The sequence below is a fragment of the Oncorhynchus nerka genome, linkage group LG28, assembly GCF_034236695.1.
Source record: "Oncorhynchus nerka isolate Pitt River linkage group LG28, Oner_Uvic_2.0, whole genome shotgun sequence".
Classification (NCBI taxonomy): Eukaryota; Metazoa; Chordata; class Actinopteri; order Salmoniformes; family Salmonidae; genus Oncorhynchus; species Oncorhynchus nerka.
Genome location: NC_088423.1, coordinates 26344501 through 26360682, shown reverse-complemented (window position 1 = coordinate 26360682; position 16182 = coordinate 26344501). Strand labels below are relative to the sequence as shown.

Genomic DNA, 16182 nt, shown 5'->3' with positions numbered 1-16182 from the left:
CCTAATATGTAAATGAATGATAACGTTTAAGACTGAAAATAGTATATTCAATACCAGAGATAAATAACCAAGTGCGCGCCCTCACCGGAGCACGTCACAATCATTTTCCAACCAAGCAGATGCATCACGAAAGTCAGAAATAGTGATAAAATAAAATGCTTACCTTTGAAGATCTTCATCTTTTTGCAATCCAAAGGGTCCCAGTTACACAATGAATGGTTGTTTTGTTCCATAAAGTCCTTCTTTATATCCCAATTTTTTTTGTTTATTTGGTGCGTTTGATTCAGAAATACACCTGTTCCAACTCGCCCAACATGCCTACAAAGGAATGTAAAAAGTAACCTGTAAACTTGGTTCAAACATTTCAAACAACGTTTCTAATCCAACCTCAGGTACCCTAATATGCAAATAATCAATACAATTTTTTGACCGAATAAACTGTTTCCAATACCGGAGAAAAACAACGAGGAGCGTGCAGTCTTTCACGCGCACCAAAAGACTAGAGTCCATCTGAGTGACACTTAGAAAGAATACGACTACTTCTTCATTTAAAAAAAAAAAACATTGAACAATTCTTAAAGACTGTTGACGTCTATTGGAACAATAGGAACTGCAATCTGGGTCCTAATAATTCAGCTTTCCCATAGCAAAGCATTGGAAATTCGAATGACCTCAAAAAATAATTTTCCTGGATGGATTGTCCTCAGGGTTTCACCTGCCAAATTAGTTCTGTTATACTCACATACATTATTTTAACAGTTTTAGAAACTTTAGTGTTTTATATCCAATACTACCATGCATACGCATATCCTAGCTTCTGTGCCTGAGTAACAGGCAGTTTACTTTGGGCACCTCAGTCATCCAAACTTCCAAATACTGCCCCCATCCCTAAAAAGTTAACCATCCATTTAAATCCACCTCCCACATATGCGGTGACATCACCTGGTTTAAACGTTTCTAGAGACAATATCTCTCTCATCATGACTCAATGCCTAGGTTTACCTCCAATGTACTCACATCCTACCATACCTTTGTCTGTACATTATGCCTTGAATCTACTCTATTGCGCCTAGAAACCTGCTCCTTTTACTCTCTGTTCTGAACGTACTAGACGACCAGTTCTTATAGCCTTTAGCCGTACCCTTATCCTACTCCTCCTCTGTTCCTCTAGCAGTGTAGAGGTTAATCCAGGCCCTGCAGTGCCTAGCTCCACTCCTATTCCCCAGGTGCTCTCATTTGTTGACTTCTGTAACCGTAAAAGCCTTGGTGTCATGCATGTTAAAATTAGAAGCCATCCTCCCTAAGTTTGTTTTATTCACTGCTTTAGCACACTCTGCCAACCCAGATGTCTTAGCCTTGTCTGAATCCTGGCTTAGGAAGACCACCAAAACACCTGATATTTCCATCCCTAACTATAACATTTCCCGACAAGATAGAACTGCCAAAGGGGGCGGTGTTGCAATCTACTGCAGAGATAGCCTGCAGAGTTCTGTCTTACTATCCAGGTCTGTACCCAAACATTTCGAGCTTCTACTTTTAAAATCCACCTTTCCAGAAACAAGTCTCTCACCGTTGCCGCTTGCTATAGACCACCCTCTGCCTCCAGCTGTGCCCTCGATAGCATATGTGATTTGATTGCCCCCCATCTATCTTCAGAGCTCGTGCTGCTAGGTGACCTAAACTGGGACATGCTTAACATCCCGGCCATCCTACAGTCTAAGTTTGATGCCCTCAATCACACACAAATGAAGAATGAACCCACCAGGTACAACCCCAAATCCGTAAACACGGGCACCCTCATAGATATCATCCTAACCAACTTGCCCTCCAAATACACCTCTGCTGTTTTCAACCCAGATCTCAGCGATCACTGCCTCATTACCTACATCCGTAATGGGTCAGCGGTCAAATGACCACCCCTCATCACTGTCAAACGCTCCCTAAAACACTTCAGTGAGCAGGCCTTTCTTATCGACCTGGCCCGGGTATCCAGGAAGGATATTGACCTCATCCTGTCAGTAGAGGATGCCTGGATATTCTTTAAAAGTGCCTTTCTCACCATCTTAAATAAGCATGCCCCATTCAAAAAAAATAGAACCAGGAACAGATATAGCCCTTGGTTTTCTCCAGACCTGACTGCCCTAGAGCAGCACAGAAACATCCTGTGGCGTTCTGCATTAGCATCGAATAGCCCCCGTGATATGCACCTTTTCAGGGAAGTTAGGAACCAATATACACAGGCAGTTAGGAAAGCTAAGGCTAGCTTTTTAAAGGAGAAATTTGCATCCTCTAGCACAAATCAAAAATGTTCTGGGACACTGTAAAGTCCATGGACAATAAGAGCACCTTCTCCCAGCTGACCACTGCACTGAGGCTAGGAAACACTGTCACCACCGATAAATCCACTATAATTGAGAATTTCAATAAGCATTTTTCTACAGCTGGCCATGCCTTCCACCTGGCTACCCCTACCCCGGTCAACAGCCCTGCACCCCCCACAGCAACTCGCCCAAGCCTCCCCCATTTCTCCTTCACCCAAATCCAAATAGCTGATGTTCTGAAATTGCTGTAAAATCAGGACCCCTACAAATCAGCCGGGCTAGACAATCTGGACTCTCTCTTCCTAAAATGATCTGCCGAAATTGTTGCAACCCCTATTACTAGCCTGTTCAACCTCTCTTTCGTATTGTCTGAGATTTCCAAAGATTGGAAAGCTGCCGTGGTCACCCCCCTCTTCAAAGGGGAAGACACTGTAGACCCAAACTGCTATATCTATCCTACCCTGCCTTTCTAAGGTCTTTGAAAGCCAAGTTAACAAACAGATTACCAACCATTTCGAATCCCACTGTAACTTCTCTGCTATGCAATCTAGTTTCAGAGCTGGTCATGGGTGCACCTCAGCCACGCTCAAGGTCATAAACGACATCATAACTACCATCGATAAGAGACATTGCTGTGCAGACGTATTCATCGACCTGGCCAATGCTTTCGACTCTGTCAATCACCACACTCATATAGGCAGACTCAGCAGCCTTGGCTTCTCAAATGATTGCCTTGCCTGGTTCACCAACTACTTCTTGATAGAGTTCAGTGTGTCAAATCGGAGGGCCTGTTGTCCGCACCTCTGGCAGTCTCTATGGGGGTGCCACAGGGTTCAATTCTCAGGCCGACTCTCTTCTCATCAATGATGTCGCTCTTTCTGCTGGTGATTCTCTGATCCACCTCTACGCAGACGACACCATTCTGTATACCTCTGGCCCTTCTTTGGACACTATGTTAACTAACCTCCAGATGAGCTTCAATGCCATACAACTCTCCTTTCCGTGGCCTCCAACTTCTCTTAAATGCAAGTAAAACTAAATGCATGCTCTTCAACCGATCGCTGCCCGCACCTGCCCTCCCGTCCAGCATCACTACTCTGGACAGTTCTGACTTAGAATATGTGGACAACTACAAATACCTAGGTTTCTGCTTAGACTTTAAACTCTCCTTCCAGGCTCACATTAAGCATCTCCAATCCAAAATTAAATCTAGAATAGGCTTCCTATTTCGTAACAAAGCATCCTTCACTCATGCTGCCAAACATACCCTCGTAAAACTAACTATCCTTCCGATCCTCAACTTTGGCGATGTCATTTACAAAATAGCCTCCAACACTCTACTCAACAAATTGGATGCAGTCTATCACAGTGCCATCCGTTTTGTCACCAAAGTCCCATATACTACCCACCACTGCGAGCTGTATGCTCTCGTTGGCTGGCCCTTGATTCATACTCGTCGCCAAACCCACTGGCTCCAGGTCATCTACAAGTCTCTGCTAGGCAAAGCCCCGCCTTATCTCAGCTCACTGGTCATCATAGCAGCACCCACCCGTAGCACGCGCTCCAGCAGATATATCTCACTGGTCACCACCAAAGCCAACACTTCCTTTGGCCGCCTTCCCTTCCAGTTCTCTGCTGCCAATGACTGGAACGAACTGCAAAAATCACTGGAGACTCATATCTCCCTCACTAGCTTTAAGCACCAGCCGTCAGAGCAGCTAACAGATCGCTGCACCTGTACATAGCCCATCTGTAAATAGTCCGTCCAACTACCTCATCCCCATACTGTATTTATTTATTTACCTTGCTCCTTTGCACCCCAGTATCTCTATTTGCACATTCATATTCTGCACATCTACCATTCCAGTGTTTAATTGCTATATTGTAATTACTTCCCCACCATGGCCTATTTATTGCCTTAACTCCCTTATCTTACCTCATTTGCACTCACTGTATATAGACTTTTGTGCTGTATTATTGACTGTATGTTTGTTTATTCCATGTGTAACTCTGTGTTGTTTTATGTGTCAAACTGCTTTGCTTTATCTTGACCAGGTCGCAGTTATAAATGACAACTTGTTCTCTACTAGCCTACATGGTTAAATAAAGGTGAAATAAACAAATGTGAAACAAATTGGTGTGACATAACATTTTGATTTTATTGGTCCAAGTGACCCATCATTATTTTCTCGGGAAATGGGGAGGAGCTTGGTCAGGAAGTCCCGGGATACTGGTCACAGATACCCAACCCTAACACACACACACGCACGCACGCACGCACATACACACACACACACACACACACACACACACACACACACACACACACACACACACACACACACACACACACACACACACACACACACACACACACACACACACACACTCTCTCTACTCTTTTTACCCCTCTCTTTCTCTCTCTCTCTCTTACCATGGGAGCCTACTTTATACAGCATACAGTATACAGTCTCCTTGCAATTAAACATGTAACAGGTTTGAAACATCAATGATGTTCCCAAAAAAAGGTTAGGGAAGTCTGTTATTATGCACACAGTGTTTACCCCATTGGTGGTTGTATCTTACATGGAAGAAATATGCAATATTTGATAATACAGCATAATGAAAAATAAACAATGTACAGTGCAAGGATAATGAGCAACACAATTCACCATGAAATGCATTTGCCAGTCCAATACTGTAGCCGGTAAAACAAAAGGCTCTTTTGATGAGGTCACTAGGTATAAATATAGTATCTCTCTCTCACTCGCTTTCTCTCCCCCCTCCCTCTCTCGCTCGCTCTTTCTTTGTCTCGCTCTCGCTGTCTCTCTCACTCACACACACACTGGAGAGAGAGCATTAAGCCCCAATTAACCCAGTGGTAATTATCTATAGGATAAGTTCATTACTTCTGATGAATTATTATGCATCAGATCAGGTGATGGGAGCAGCAGGAAGGGATATCGGTGGGATAAATAGCATAGATGGAGACAGGAACAGGGAAACCGAGAGAGAGTTTTTAAATTGTACATACTGAAGAGGTCTGTCTCGTCCACAATCTCAGACTTGATGATTTCTTCGATAACATCCTCCAAAGTAACGATTCCCAGGACCTCGTAGAATGGATCTCCCTCCCCTTCACTATTCACCCTGTGGACTATAGCCAGATGGGATTTACCTAGGAGAGAGAGGAGAAGGAGAGAGCGAGAGAGAGAGAGAGAGAGAGAGAGAGAGAGAGAGAGAGAGAGAGAGAGAGAGAGAGAGGAAGGCAAAGGAGGGGAAGGGGGAAAGGATGGTGGAGGGAGGGAGGGAGGAGAGAGAAAGAGAGGGGGGAGGTAGAGAATGGGGGGGAGAGAGAGAGAATGGGGGAGAGAGAGGGGGGCAAAGGAGGGGAAGGGGGAAAGGATGGTGGAGGGAGGGAGAGAGAGGAGGTGAATACAGAGTTAGAGAGAGAGAGAGAGAGAGAGAGAGAGAGAGAGAGAGAGAGAGAGAGAGAGAGAAAGAAGAAAGAAGGAAAGAAAGAGAGGGAGAGAGAGAGCGAGAGAGGTTAGAGAAATGGATAGTAGGATCTATTTGTGGTGAGTCTGGAAATCCTTCTGTCATTAAAGCAGATAAAAAATCAACACAACGCCAATCAGGAGACTCTTGCAGTAAGTAGCCGTTAAGCCAGAGATTGATGCCCTCCCCTGCTGATATGAGTCAGTCATACAGTACATACTGTAGATAAGTCATATATTTGTGTTATTATTACTGAGAACTGGCCAGATCCCAAATGAAAATACCCTCAGCGGTGTGTGTGCGTGTGGGCGTGATTAATAGAGACATTTTGACAGTCAGGAAAACTTGGTGGTTACGTAAACACATCCTGAGATTACGTAACCAGTCTGAGGAAGCCTGGTTCTGACGAGTAGACTCACTAGCCATACTGCTGCTTGGCAACTCCAGGCACACACATGCCCACACACCTACACTCACACACACACCCACAAACATAAACACACAAAGATGCATGTTTTTAAACTCTCATACATATGCATGAATGAACTGCATGCACACAGACATAGCATGAACGCATGCCCACACAGCATCATGAAGCCTCCTACTACATATCAAACCTTTTGAGATTGGAACTCTACTCCATATTGAGTCTAACTCTTGTTCAACTATCAAATCCTCTTAGTTTGAGGATTTAAAAAAAAACTGTCCACTATGAAAGGCACTGACTTTGCTAGCACCTTACATAACAATTTACAAGTACACTGCCTTGTGTGTCAGTCCAATACAACAACAGAGACGCTGTGGTTTATTTCCATGGCTTGTGAACGATTTAGTCACTGTGGCATTTCATGTAAGACTCCCCACCTCCCTCCTAACCCTATTGCCTTCCCGAAACAGCCTCCATCACAGCTGCAGAGAGAGGGGAGGAGATGAAGAGAGAAGGAAAGGAGGGGAAGAGGTAAAGGTTGGAACTGAATTTTTTATGGTGCCACAGCCAGGTTACCAATAGCTCACACACACACACACACACACACACACACACACACACACACACACACACACACTTCCTGACCGCTACACACTTCTGCCTCTCCCCAGTGATGGCCTGCTGACATGAGGATTAGAAGTGAAGGTCGGAATCAGCAGGGTTCTCTCATTACTCTCATCCTCTCCCCCTCACATGGATATGTAACTTAACATTTGATAGTCAGTTAGCTCCTATAAAATGTCATGATTCTGCAGGACCAAATGCTTTGAATGGTTCTATTGTTCAATCAAAACTTGTGTCTGTTTTTTGAGGGGTATGAGAAACATAACAATATACAGTAACTAACAATATATATGAACAATATATGCTCTCCTCAGACATTCCTACCGACCAAAGGACATCCCTGTCAGTGAACTGATTCTCTGGCAACCACAGCATGAATCCACCCGAAGGGGCAACCCAGATATCATGTATGTGGACCAGTTTAAATGTGACACCGGACTGAGGGAGGAGGAGGAGACTGCGTCTGCGATGGAAGCCCAACTTTTCCTTCTGGCACCTCTAGACAACCAGATGATGTTGAATGTGAGTTGAAAATGTGAATGTTACTTTTAATCACACCACAAAACAAATGTTGATTGAATAAGGCCCTCTCATCCAACTCATTTCCCCAAGTCATCCTTCTCATCATTAAACCCTTCATTCTGAATAAATCAGATTACCATCTCTGAGCCCTCATGGACAAACCAACCCTGACAATCTGAATAGCATCTGAGTGAAGCCCTAGTCCTGTTACATAATCTCTCATCCTAGTGGACACTGCCGTCTCTGTCCCAAAGCCTCCAGTTTGATTCCTGCCAACAGTCAGAGCACATCAAATCTATTCTACTTCTGTGTATTATGCAACACACACGAGAAACATTATGTCTGTTCATTTCACTCAAAAATCCACTTTTACTTTTGTATAGCGCCAAACGAAGTACTGAGTGTGCACCCACACAAACACAGTTTTGTATAGCGCCAAACGAAGTACTGAGTGTGCACCCACACAAACACAGTTTTGTATAGCGCCAAACGAAGTACTGAGTGTGCACCCACACAAACACAGTTTTGTATAGCGCCAAACGAAGTACTGAGTGTGCACCCACACAAACACAGTTTTGTATAGCGCCAAACGAAGTACTGAGTGTGCACCCACACAAACACAGTTTTGTATAGCGCCAAACGAAGTACTGAGTGTGCACCCACACAAACACAGTTTTGTATTGCTATTCTTGTGGGGACCAAATCATTTATTCCCATCCAAAATCCTATTTTCCCTAACCTTTTTTTTATTTACCTTTATTTAACTAGGCAAGTCAGTTAAGAACAAATTCTTATTTTCAATGACTGCCTAGGAACAGTGGGTTAACTGCCTTGTTCAGGGGCAGAACGACAGATCTTCACCTTGTCAGCTCGGGGATTCAATCTTGCGACCTTTCAGGTTACTAGTCCAACGCTCTAACCACTAGGCTACATGCCGCTACCTGCCGCCAACCTTAACCCCAAACCCCAAACCCCAAATCCCTGACCCTAAAACTATACCTAACCCTAAACCCTAAACCTAACCATAACCCTAATTGTAACCCTAACCCTTACCCCTAAGCCAGAAATAGCATTTTTCCTCTAGGGGACCGGCAAAATGTCCCCACTTGTCTGAATTTTCCTTTTTTACTATCATTGTGAGGACAGTACTCACAAGGATAGTTAAACAAAAAGACACACACACCTACCTAGCCTCCTGGCTGACGGCTGAACGATTTATACTCTGGTTGTCATGGGAATCAGAAAAGCCTCCAGCTCCCTTTGACATTCTTACATGGATGGAAACACAAAGGACCGTTTACTGTCAATTTGTCACTTCTCTTCAGACTGCAGCACTTCAGTCCTGTTCTACTGTGGGATGTACCGCTTCAACTCAATGCCATTCTATGGATTCCTGAGACGGGTGATAAACACAGGTTATCCAAAGCAATTACCATAAGGACAACAGGACATTTGTATCATAATCATTGTATTATCCAGAACCAAATCAGCTAAAGCAATCGCAAGACTATAATTAGCATAATCTGTAAAACATATAGATAACCTTGCTACTCTCTCTAAGCTGTCCCAGTTCATTCCTGGGTAGCTTCAAGGAAGTTGTTGGTTTATGGATTATAGATACGGCTTAAAACTCTTCCCTGACATACAGTAGCCCAGCGTTTCCCAAACTTGGGCCTGGGGACCCCAACGGGTGCACATTTTGTTTTTTGCCCTAACACTACACAGCTGATTCAAATAATCAACTCATCATCAAGCTCTGATTATTTGAATCAGCTGTGCTAGGGCAAAAAAACAAAATGTGCTCCCCTTGGGGTCCCCAGGACTGAGTTTAGAAAACCTTGCAGTAGCCTATACCAATTACCTCCACTCGAACCTGCTGAGCCCTTATCATCTTATATGACGGACTCTTCAAAGCATCACTGGACTTAAATACATCCTGGATCCTCTGCTTTTCAGGAAGAGGGAAATGGTGTGATGGAATGTGTATGGGTTAACTTGAACACTCTCATGGCACTTAGCTACAGTATACACAACTTCTTGTCAAACGAGCACAGCACCTGCTGAACAATATAATATTTGTTTTATCATAGATCATGTGCAACATGGTAGAGGTTCCTGAATTGCAGTAATCATGTGATTTGAACTTGTGAGCTCATTGGTTCATGTGCTCTGATGGTTGCAGGTATATCTCTGGAGAATGCACCTCCAGCTGTTTCCAAAAATGGTGGTGCATTTCCTATAATATTTAACTCTTTATATGTTACCTGATTCTGCATACGTTTTTTTTGTTCATCTCTACAACAGTGTATACCTAACTCTATTACCTCTCTTGAACTCCTCCAGCATCACATCCAGTTTGGTATCGCTGAACACACAGTGCATGGGGTGTTTGTAGAACTGGGTGATGGTCTTCAGCGGGGTGCAGTCATCCGGGTCCACGAACGCCAGGTCTTTGACGAACAGGATATCAACGATGTTGGACCTGTCGTTCTCATAGACCGGGATCCGGGTGAACCCGCTCTGCATGACGTCAGACATCGTACAGAAGTCTAGAACAGCATCCGAGGAGAGCATGTAACAGTCCGCCAGCGGAGTGTGAACAACTTCTACGTTCTTGGTGCGCAACTCCAGAGCGCCCTGGATGATGTTGAGTTCTTCTTTGACCAGATCGTGGTAGGGGTCTGTGACGCGCAGCATGGCAACCAGTTTCTCTCTGGTGTAGAAGTTACTGATCTCCTGGTGGAGCATGATGTCTAGGAGTTTGGAGACGGGGTATGAGATGGGGAAGGAGACCAGCATTAGAAGCCGGGTGGCCCAGATGGTTTTGGAGGCGATGGCGAGGCTGTGTCTGGACGCCACAGAGTGAGGCAGGATCTCTCCTATAAAGAATATACCGAAAGTGCAGGTAGCAAGGGAGGTGGGAGTCATCCCTATAATCTGGCACATCCACACTACAAAACAGGTGTTGGTCAGCACATTGCCCAACACCACAGTACACAGGATGTAGTTGCCATGTTTACGCACAGATTCGATCTTGTGCGCATATTTTTGTTCCTTCTCGGTGCCGCTGTTTTGGAGGACCCGGAGCTCAACGGGATCCAGGGCGAGCATGCTGATGTTCAGCCCACTGCAGAGCGCAGAGAGCCCCAGTAGCATCACCGACACCCCCAACTGGAGCCACACGTCCGCTTGCGGGGGTCGCTCCACCACGGCTAGCCAGAAGTCTCTGGTGGTGAAATGTTCCCACTTCACCCCATCAAACGCGCAAATGGAGTAGTATTTTATCCGCTCATCTTTGCGCAGGTCTTTGGCGAGCAGCTCCACTATGGAATCAGAATCAAATAACACAAAGGTCCTCATCAGACAAAATAAAAACGCACAATAACACAATACACTTTTTTTAACATTCGACAATTCAACAACGATAAAAACATGTAACTACAAACGAACCTAGAACGGAGTTGTGGCTGGATGCAGACCTGAAGGAACCCAGGAGTTCGATGTCAGAACTCCGCGCATGCTCGTCCACGCACGGGTTCCGTTTGGAATGGACCTAAACACAAATTAACATTTTAACACGATATATACGCAATTGAATTAAACATATGTCATATATAGCGTTATGGGTAAATGGTCAATACACTAAATAAACTGACCATGTTCTCCCCCTCTCCTCTCTCTCGCTCTCCTCCTGGCTCCTCTATGAAGGCGATCCATGGTGCAGCAGCTGCACCCTCTGGTCTCCCGCTCCCAGAGCGGTTCTGGGCTCTCTGTGTAACCGGTGATGCTGCGTAGTAAACCCGCAGCATGAACCGCGTCCCCTCGGTCGCCTGGAGCAGCCCGTCTTGCACAGACAGTTCACCGGCTTTAGTGTTCTCTGGGCGTACACCAAGCAATCCCTTCGCCGGAGCTGGGAGAAAGAATATGATGATGATAAGGATAGAGAAGTTAAACAACAGCAGGCTGCAGGAATTAAGTGCGGTGCGGTGTGTTGAGGATGAAGCTGCTGCAGCATCAGCAGCCATCATGCTGAATGAGCTGCAGAGGGACGTCGGCGATGGTTGGGTCACGTGGTTAGGGTTTTTACGCTGGCTCTTGGAATCAGCATAGCATCTGGAGAGCCGCACTTGGAGCAGAGAGAAGAGAGAGGGGGCCGAGAGAGAGAACGGGCATGTGTGCAGCACAATGACGTAATGTCATGTTGAGTGCCACTACCGTCTAAAAATAGCAGGCAGGATATGCCCTATCATCAGCCACTTCCCTGCAGGGAGCGACTGTCTGTCGCTCTCTGCAGAGATCACAATCGTTGCCTACTGACAGACCCTTTCATGTGTGTGTGTGTGTGTGTGTGTGTGTGTGTGTGTGTGTGTGTGTTCATTTTGTGTGTTCATTTTGTAGGCCTACTCAAAGGCCTTCATCACAGTTTTTCTCTCTCAAGCTATTTTTTCACAATCAGCATCATCATAATCATCCTCATCATTGTCACCGTCATAATTATCGTCATAATCTTTGTAAACAGCAGCATCGTCATCATCACATAGGGTTAAACTGCAGTCGATTTTTCTAGAACGTGTTATACAGTATTCCACCAGATGGCAGTGCTGACTCCCCTTTCCCATTTCAGCACCAGCTCTGGAATCAAGTTTTACTAGAGCCTCTTCAACTCAACAAGTTGTTCGTTTACCCTACTAGTGTGAGTAATTTGATTTAATTTCACATTACATGGTCATTAAACGGATTTAATTAGCACAGTAATAACAGCAGGGTTGTATTTTAAAGCCAATAATATGTTATTACTACGAGTCAATGTTTTGGGCCTGAGTCAGCAATGATTTATAATTTGCAAATTATTTATAATTAATAGCCTAACAATTATTATTTCTAAATTATTTTGAATTTTCAATCGCATTTAGGCATACGAACAATTAGCCTACAAACGACAATGTCTTACTTGTAGCGTCTAATTCAATTTAAAATATCATGTTTTTACATTTTGGAATCGGAGCCTACATGTTAGTGTAAACCATAAAACGAGAAATGTAAACAGATAAGACAGTTTAGCAAAGCACACCATTACATTGGTTTAATAATCAGATAAATAAAAAGGACACGATAATACACAGCGACTTGGCTGCTCCTTTGTCTAGTGGTAGGCTGACTTCTCTGCCTCTGCAACTTTCACACGTCGTCAATATTCGGAAGAGCGATCGTGAACCCTGCCTCGTAAAACCGTGACCCTTTCGTCGCCTGTTCAAGACAGTTACAATCCTGGTAGTGGTGTGTCAATAAATGGCCTTATCCACCCTCCTTCGCCCACGCTGTCTCTCTCTACACCTATGCTCCAAATCACATGTATGTGCCTGTCAAGGCAAAGTTTTTTTTTTATATATATTTGATTTTGGAAGTATAATCGAAGTCAGATCCCACTGGACACAGACGTGAATTCAACTTATATTCCACGTTGGTTCAACGTAATTTCGTTGATTTAAATAGAAAATAACAAACCATATAGCCACAAAACTGAAAATAAATAATGTTATTGTAGGGTATGTGACTAAATGATATAGGCCTAGTATTATTGATATTTTAAATCATGTTCAACTGATAAAGCTCAATACATTTCAACAAAATATGTTTCCAATGTAATGCATTTGCCCTAGGCTATTATTGCTTCACTAACGAAATTGCTGTTACATTTTCGACCCTGTTGATTTGTAGCATTTTCCAATAGGCTACCATAGAGGCCTGTTTTATTGCGTTATAGTTCAGGGGTCTCGTGTGAAAACTTGGGACAAAGATAGAATGTGTTTTTGAAAAAAAGAGAGTTTAAATCTGATTATTATCGTTATAATCCTGAGAAGTTAAAAGCTAACTAACCTGTAGGTTATGCAAATCTGGACATATTTAGATCAAATATAGAGAGAGACATGTATTTAAACCAGATGTAGGCCTATCTTTAAACACTATGCCATACAGGCTATATCCACCACCCCGTTATATAAAGCCATGTAACCACACCTAAAGGAATAATAGGAAAAAGCTTTTGCTTTGTTTAGCTCCGGAGATAAGATGTGTTCGTTAGTCTGCCTTAGAGGTAGGCCTATCTGTTGCACGTTTCTCTTTTTTTCCCCAAGTAAATTACTATTATTCGTTTATATTACAAAATTATTTGTCTATTAGGCCATGTTTTTTTTGTTATTATAATTGTCATTATTATTAGTCTATTATAGTACTATTATGGTTGTGTTAAGTTTGTCTTGATTTTTCAGAGTTGATATAATAGGTCTACCTTTTTCTTCGATAAACGGGGTCGAAAAGTTATAGTCATAATATTTAACATGTATTTATTATTTTGTCAAAACCTTCCGAAAGTAGTTATTCAGTCAACGATACCCACACACACTTTCGATAGTTTATGCCACTGGCAAAAATAGCTTAAATTAACATGAGAAAACATTCGACATTACGGAATGTGTTGAAAGAAGCAAACGAGTGTTGGCTAGCCTACATTATTTTCAAAGTCGGAAGGAATTTGAAAATTCGGCTAATTTTCTTTGCAATGATTGGAAATACGATAAAGTCAAGCTCAACTCGAGAAATGCAAGCCAATCTGTACTATTTTGGTGGCGGGTTCCCTAATTTCACTCACAGAGTGCACATGGACAACATTCACGCACAAACATCTTCTACGAATTTTCTATCCTATGAACACAACTTTAATGTTATTGAATTGTGATAACCTATTTGTTTTCAACACCAATTGTTTGATTTTACAATTTAGTAATTTAGCAGACGCTATTATCCAGAGCGAATTCCATCAGCAAATAGGATTGTGCCTAGCTCAAATGCACATCGACAGATTTTTCACCAATTCGGCTCGGGCATTCGAACCAGCGACCTTTCAGTTACTGGCCCAATGCTCTTAATAACCGCTAGGCTACCTAGTGTAGCCTATAACACAGTTGTAGTTATCTAATGTAAAGTATTTATATTATATTTCATTTAGTTGGAATTCCTGGAAATCTCACAGACTGTAGCTTTACTCTTCCATCTATCTGAGTATCGAGTATCAGAACAATGTTTTTTAAAACTAAATGCATTCACAGTCTCCATATCGTTCAAAGAGTGGGCACTAAATTACTGTCATTTTTCTCTTAAATGTTCTATTTAACATTTTGGTAACATTTCATAGGGAAAATCTAACCTTTATGGAAATCACATGCTATGTATTCCCATCAATCCCAAACACTTCACACAATATGTCTTCGACATCTCAAAACGGACATCAAAAGACTCCAAATGACGTCTACAGTATATCTGCCATAGACATGCAGTAAAAGACCGTAACTTGATGAGGGATGTTGGTCCGTTGCCATAGGACTGCTACAGCCGCAGCGGGACATATCAAAGACTCATCTCTTCTCCTGGCGGAGTGAGGGGTCAACCGAAGATCCCACTGTGATATGGAGAGAGTTATATAGGAGTTAGAGAAGGTTGGAGAGATTAATATATAGAGAGGTATGAGGTTGGAGAGGGTGAAAAGGAGTCAGAGGTTTGCTCCCCGCTATTAGACGTGAATATTAGGAATAGATAGACAGTGTTCTGCCTTAGGACCATGAGGGGTGCGTGTCTGATTCTTCCTCACATGGCAATGGACAGTTGATAAAGCTTTCTCATGAGAGATGAATAACAATAACTGGCTCGTTTATTTGCAATGTCCTGTCAGCCGCAGGTTGTGTCAGGCATGTCCTGTCCATGTTTGCGTCTTCATATTTCCTTTGTTCCTTTCAGCCAGGCCTCACGCACTTTCCAGAATTAATATCGAGCTTTCCAAAAGTTGTTTGAATGGTTTAACGTTGGAGCGTAAAACATGAAGTTGGTTGCAGCGGTCACTAATTCAAATAGATAATAGAACCTCTAAACATTTTCAAACGTGTATTGATTTTGACTGTAACAGGAGGGATTACACAAATGTTTTGGGATATCTTCCCAATCCCAGTGCATCATGCACTTTCTGCACGGTAGATCAAGGGGAGTATATTGTCAGCGACCTCAGACGAACAGAGTTATCAAACAGTAAGGCGGTGTGCTCATGAGGCTGAGACGAGCCACGCCGAGGTGAGGTGAAGTTGTTGGGATAACCGCCATAACAACGACCCATCCCGTCGGTCAATGCCTTTCTCTACTTGCAAGTGGGACCACGCTGTGTGTAGGCCCTCTGATCAAAGAACATCTGGAGAGAGACTTTATATAAAGCTTTTATAGGTATGTTAAATATGTTGGCTGTAGAGTTCTAAATTAGTTTTGAATATGTTTTTGGAAGCGCACCAAGCAGGCTATACGACTGAGCTAGGCTGTGATTGGCAAAGTTGGCAAAGTTCGATGCAGTCACTGGTTCAACTGTAGAAAACATATTAGCACAGATCACACTGTGAGAAAACATTAGCCTTGTGATCGCATGTGTTTTTAAATAGCCTAGTTAAATAGGCTACTTGTGCGTAAAATATATTTTACCGCATAGCCTAACTAGCTATTTACTCTCCATACTTATCTAGGACCGTACACCAAGACATGCCCTGTTCGATAACAGCGTCTAAAAACCGTTCCATTCAAAAGTATAGAAAGAACACCAATAGGCCTACTCTGACATTTCATTTATTTACGTTGACGTTTACTTGTTTTACTAGGACTAAACATTTTCGTTTTATGCAGGCTTACTTAAAATATTAATGTAGCTTAGTTAGGAATGTGCGTTTTTTTGTCTTCTTTGATGGATTGTATTGGGGTTCT

General features: G+C 43.1%; 1 protein-coding gene across 1 annotated transcript in view; it reads right to left on the bottom strand.

The window, feature by feature from the left end:
* LOC115113059 (metal transporter CNNM4) overlaps positions 1–11592 on the bottom strand; it is a 35914-nt gene extending 24322 nt beyond the window's left edge. The window contains 5 exon segments of the mRNA XM_065012731.1: positions 5356–5499; positions 9717–10715; positions 10843–10945; positions 11049–11555; positions 11557–11592. Of these exon segments, the coding sequence (XP_064868803.1) occupies positions 5356–5499; positions 9717–10715; positions 10843–10945; positions 11049–11555; positions 11557–11592 (1789 nt within the window).
* Between the last annotated feature and the right edge of the window lie 4590 nt (positions 11593–16182).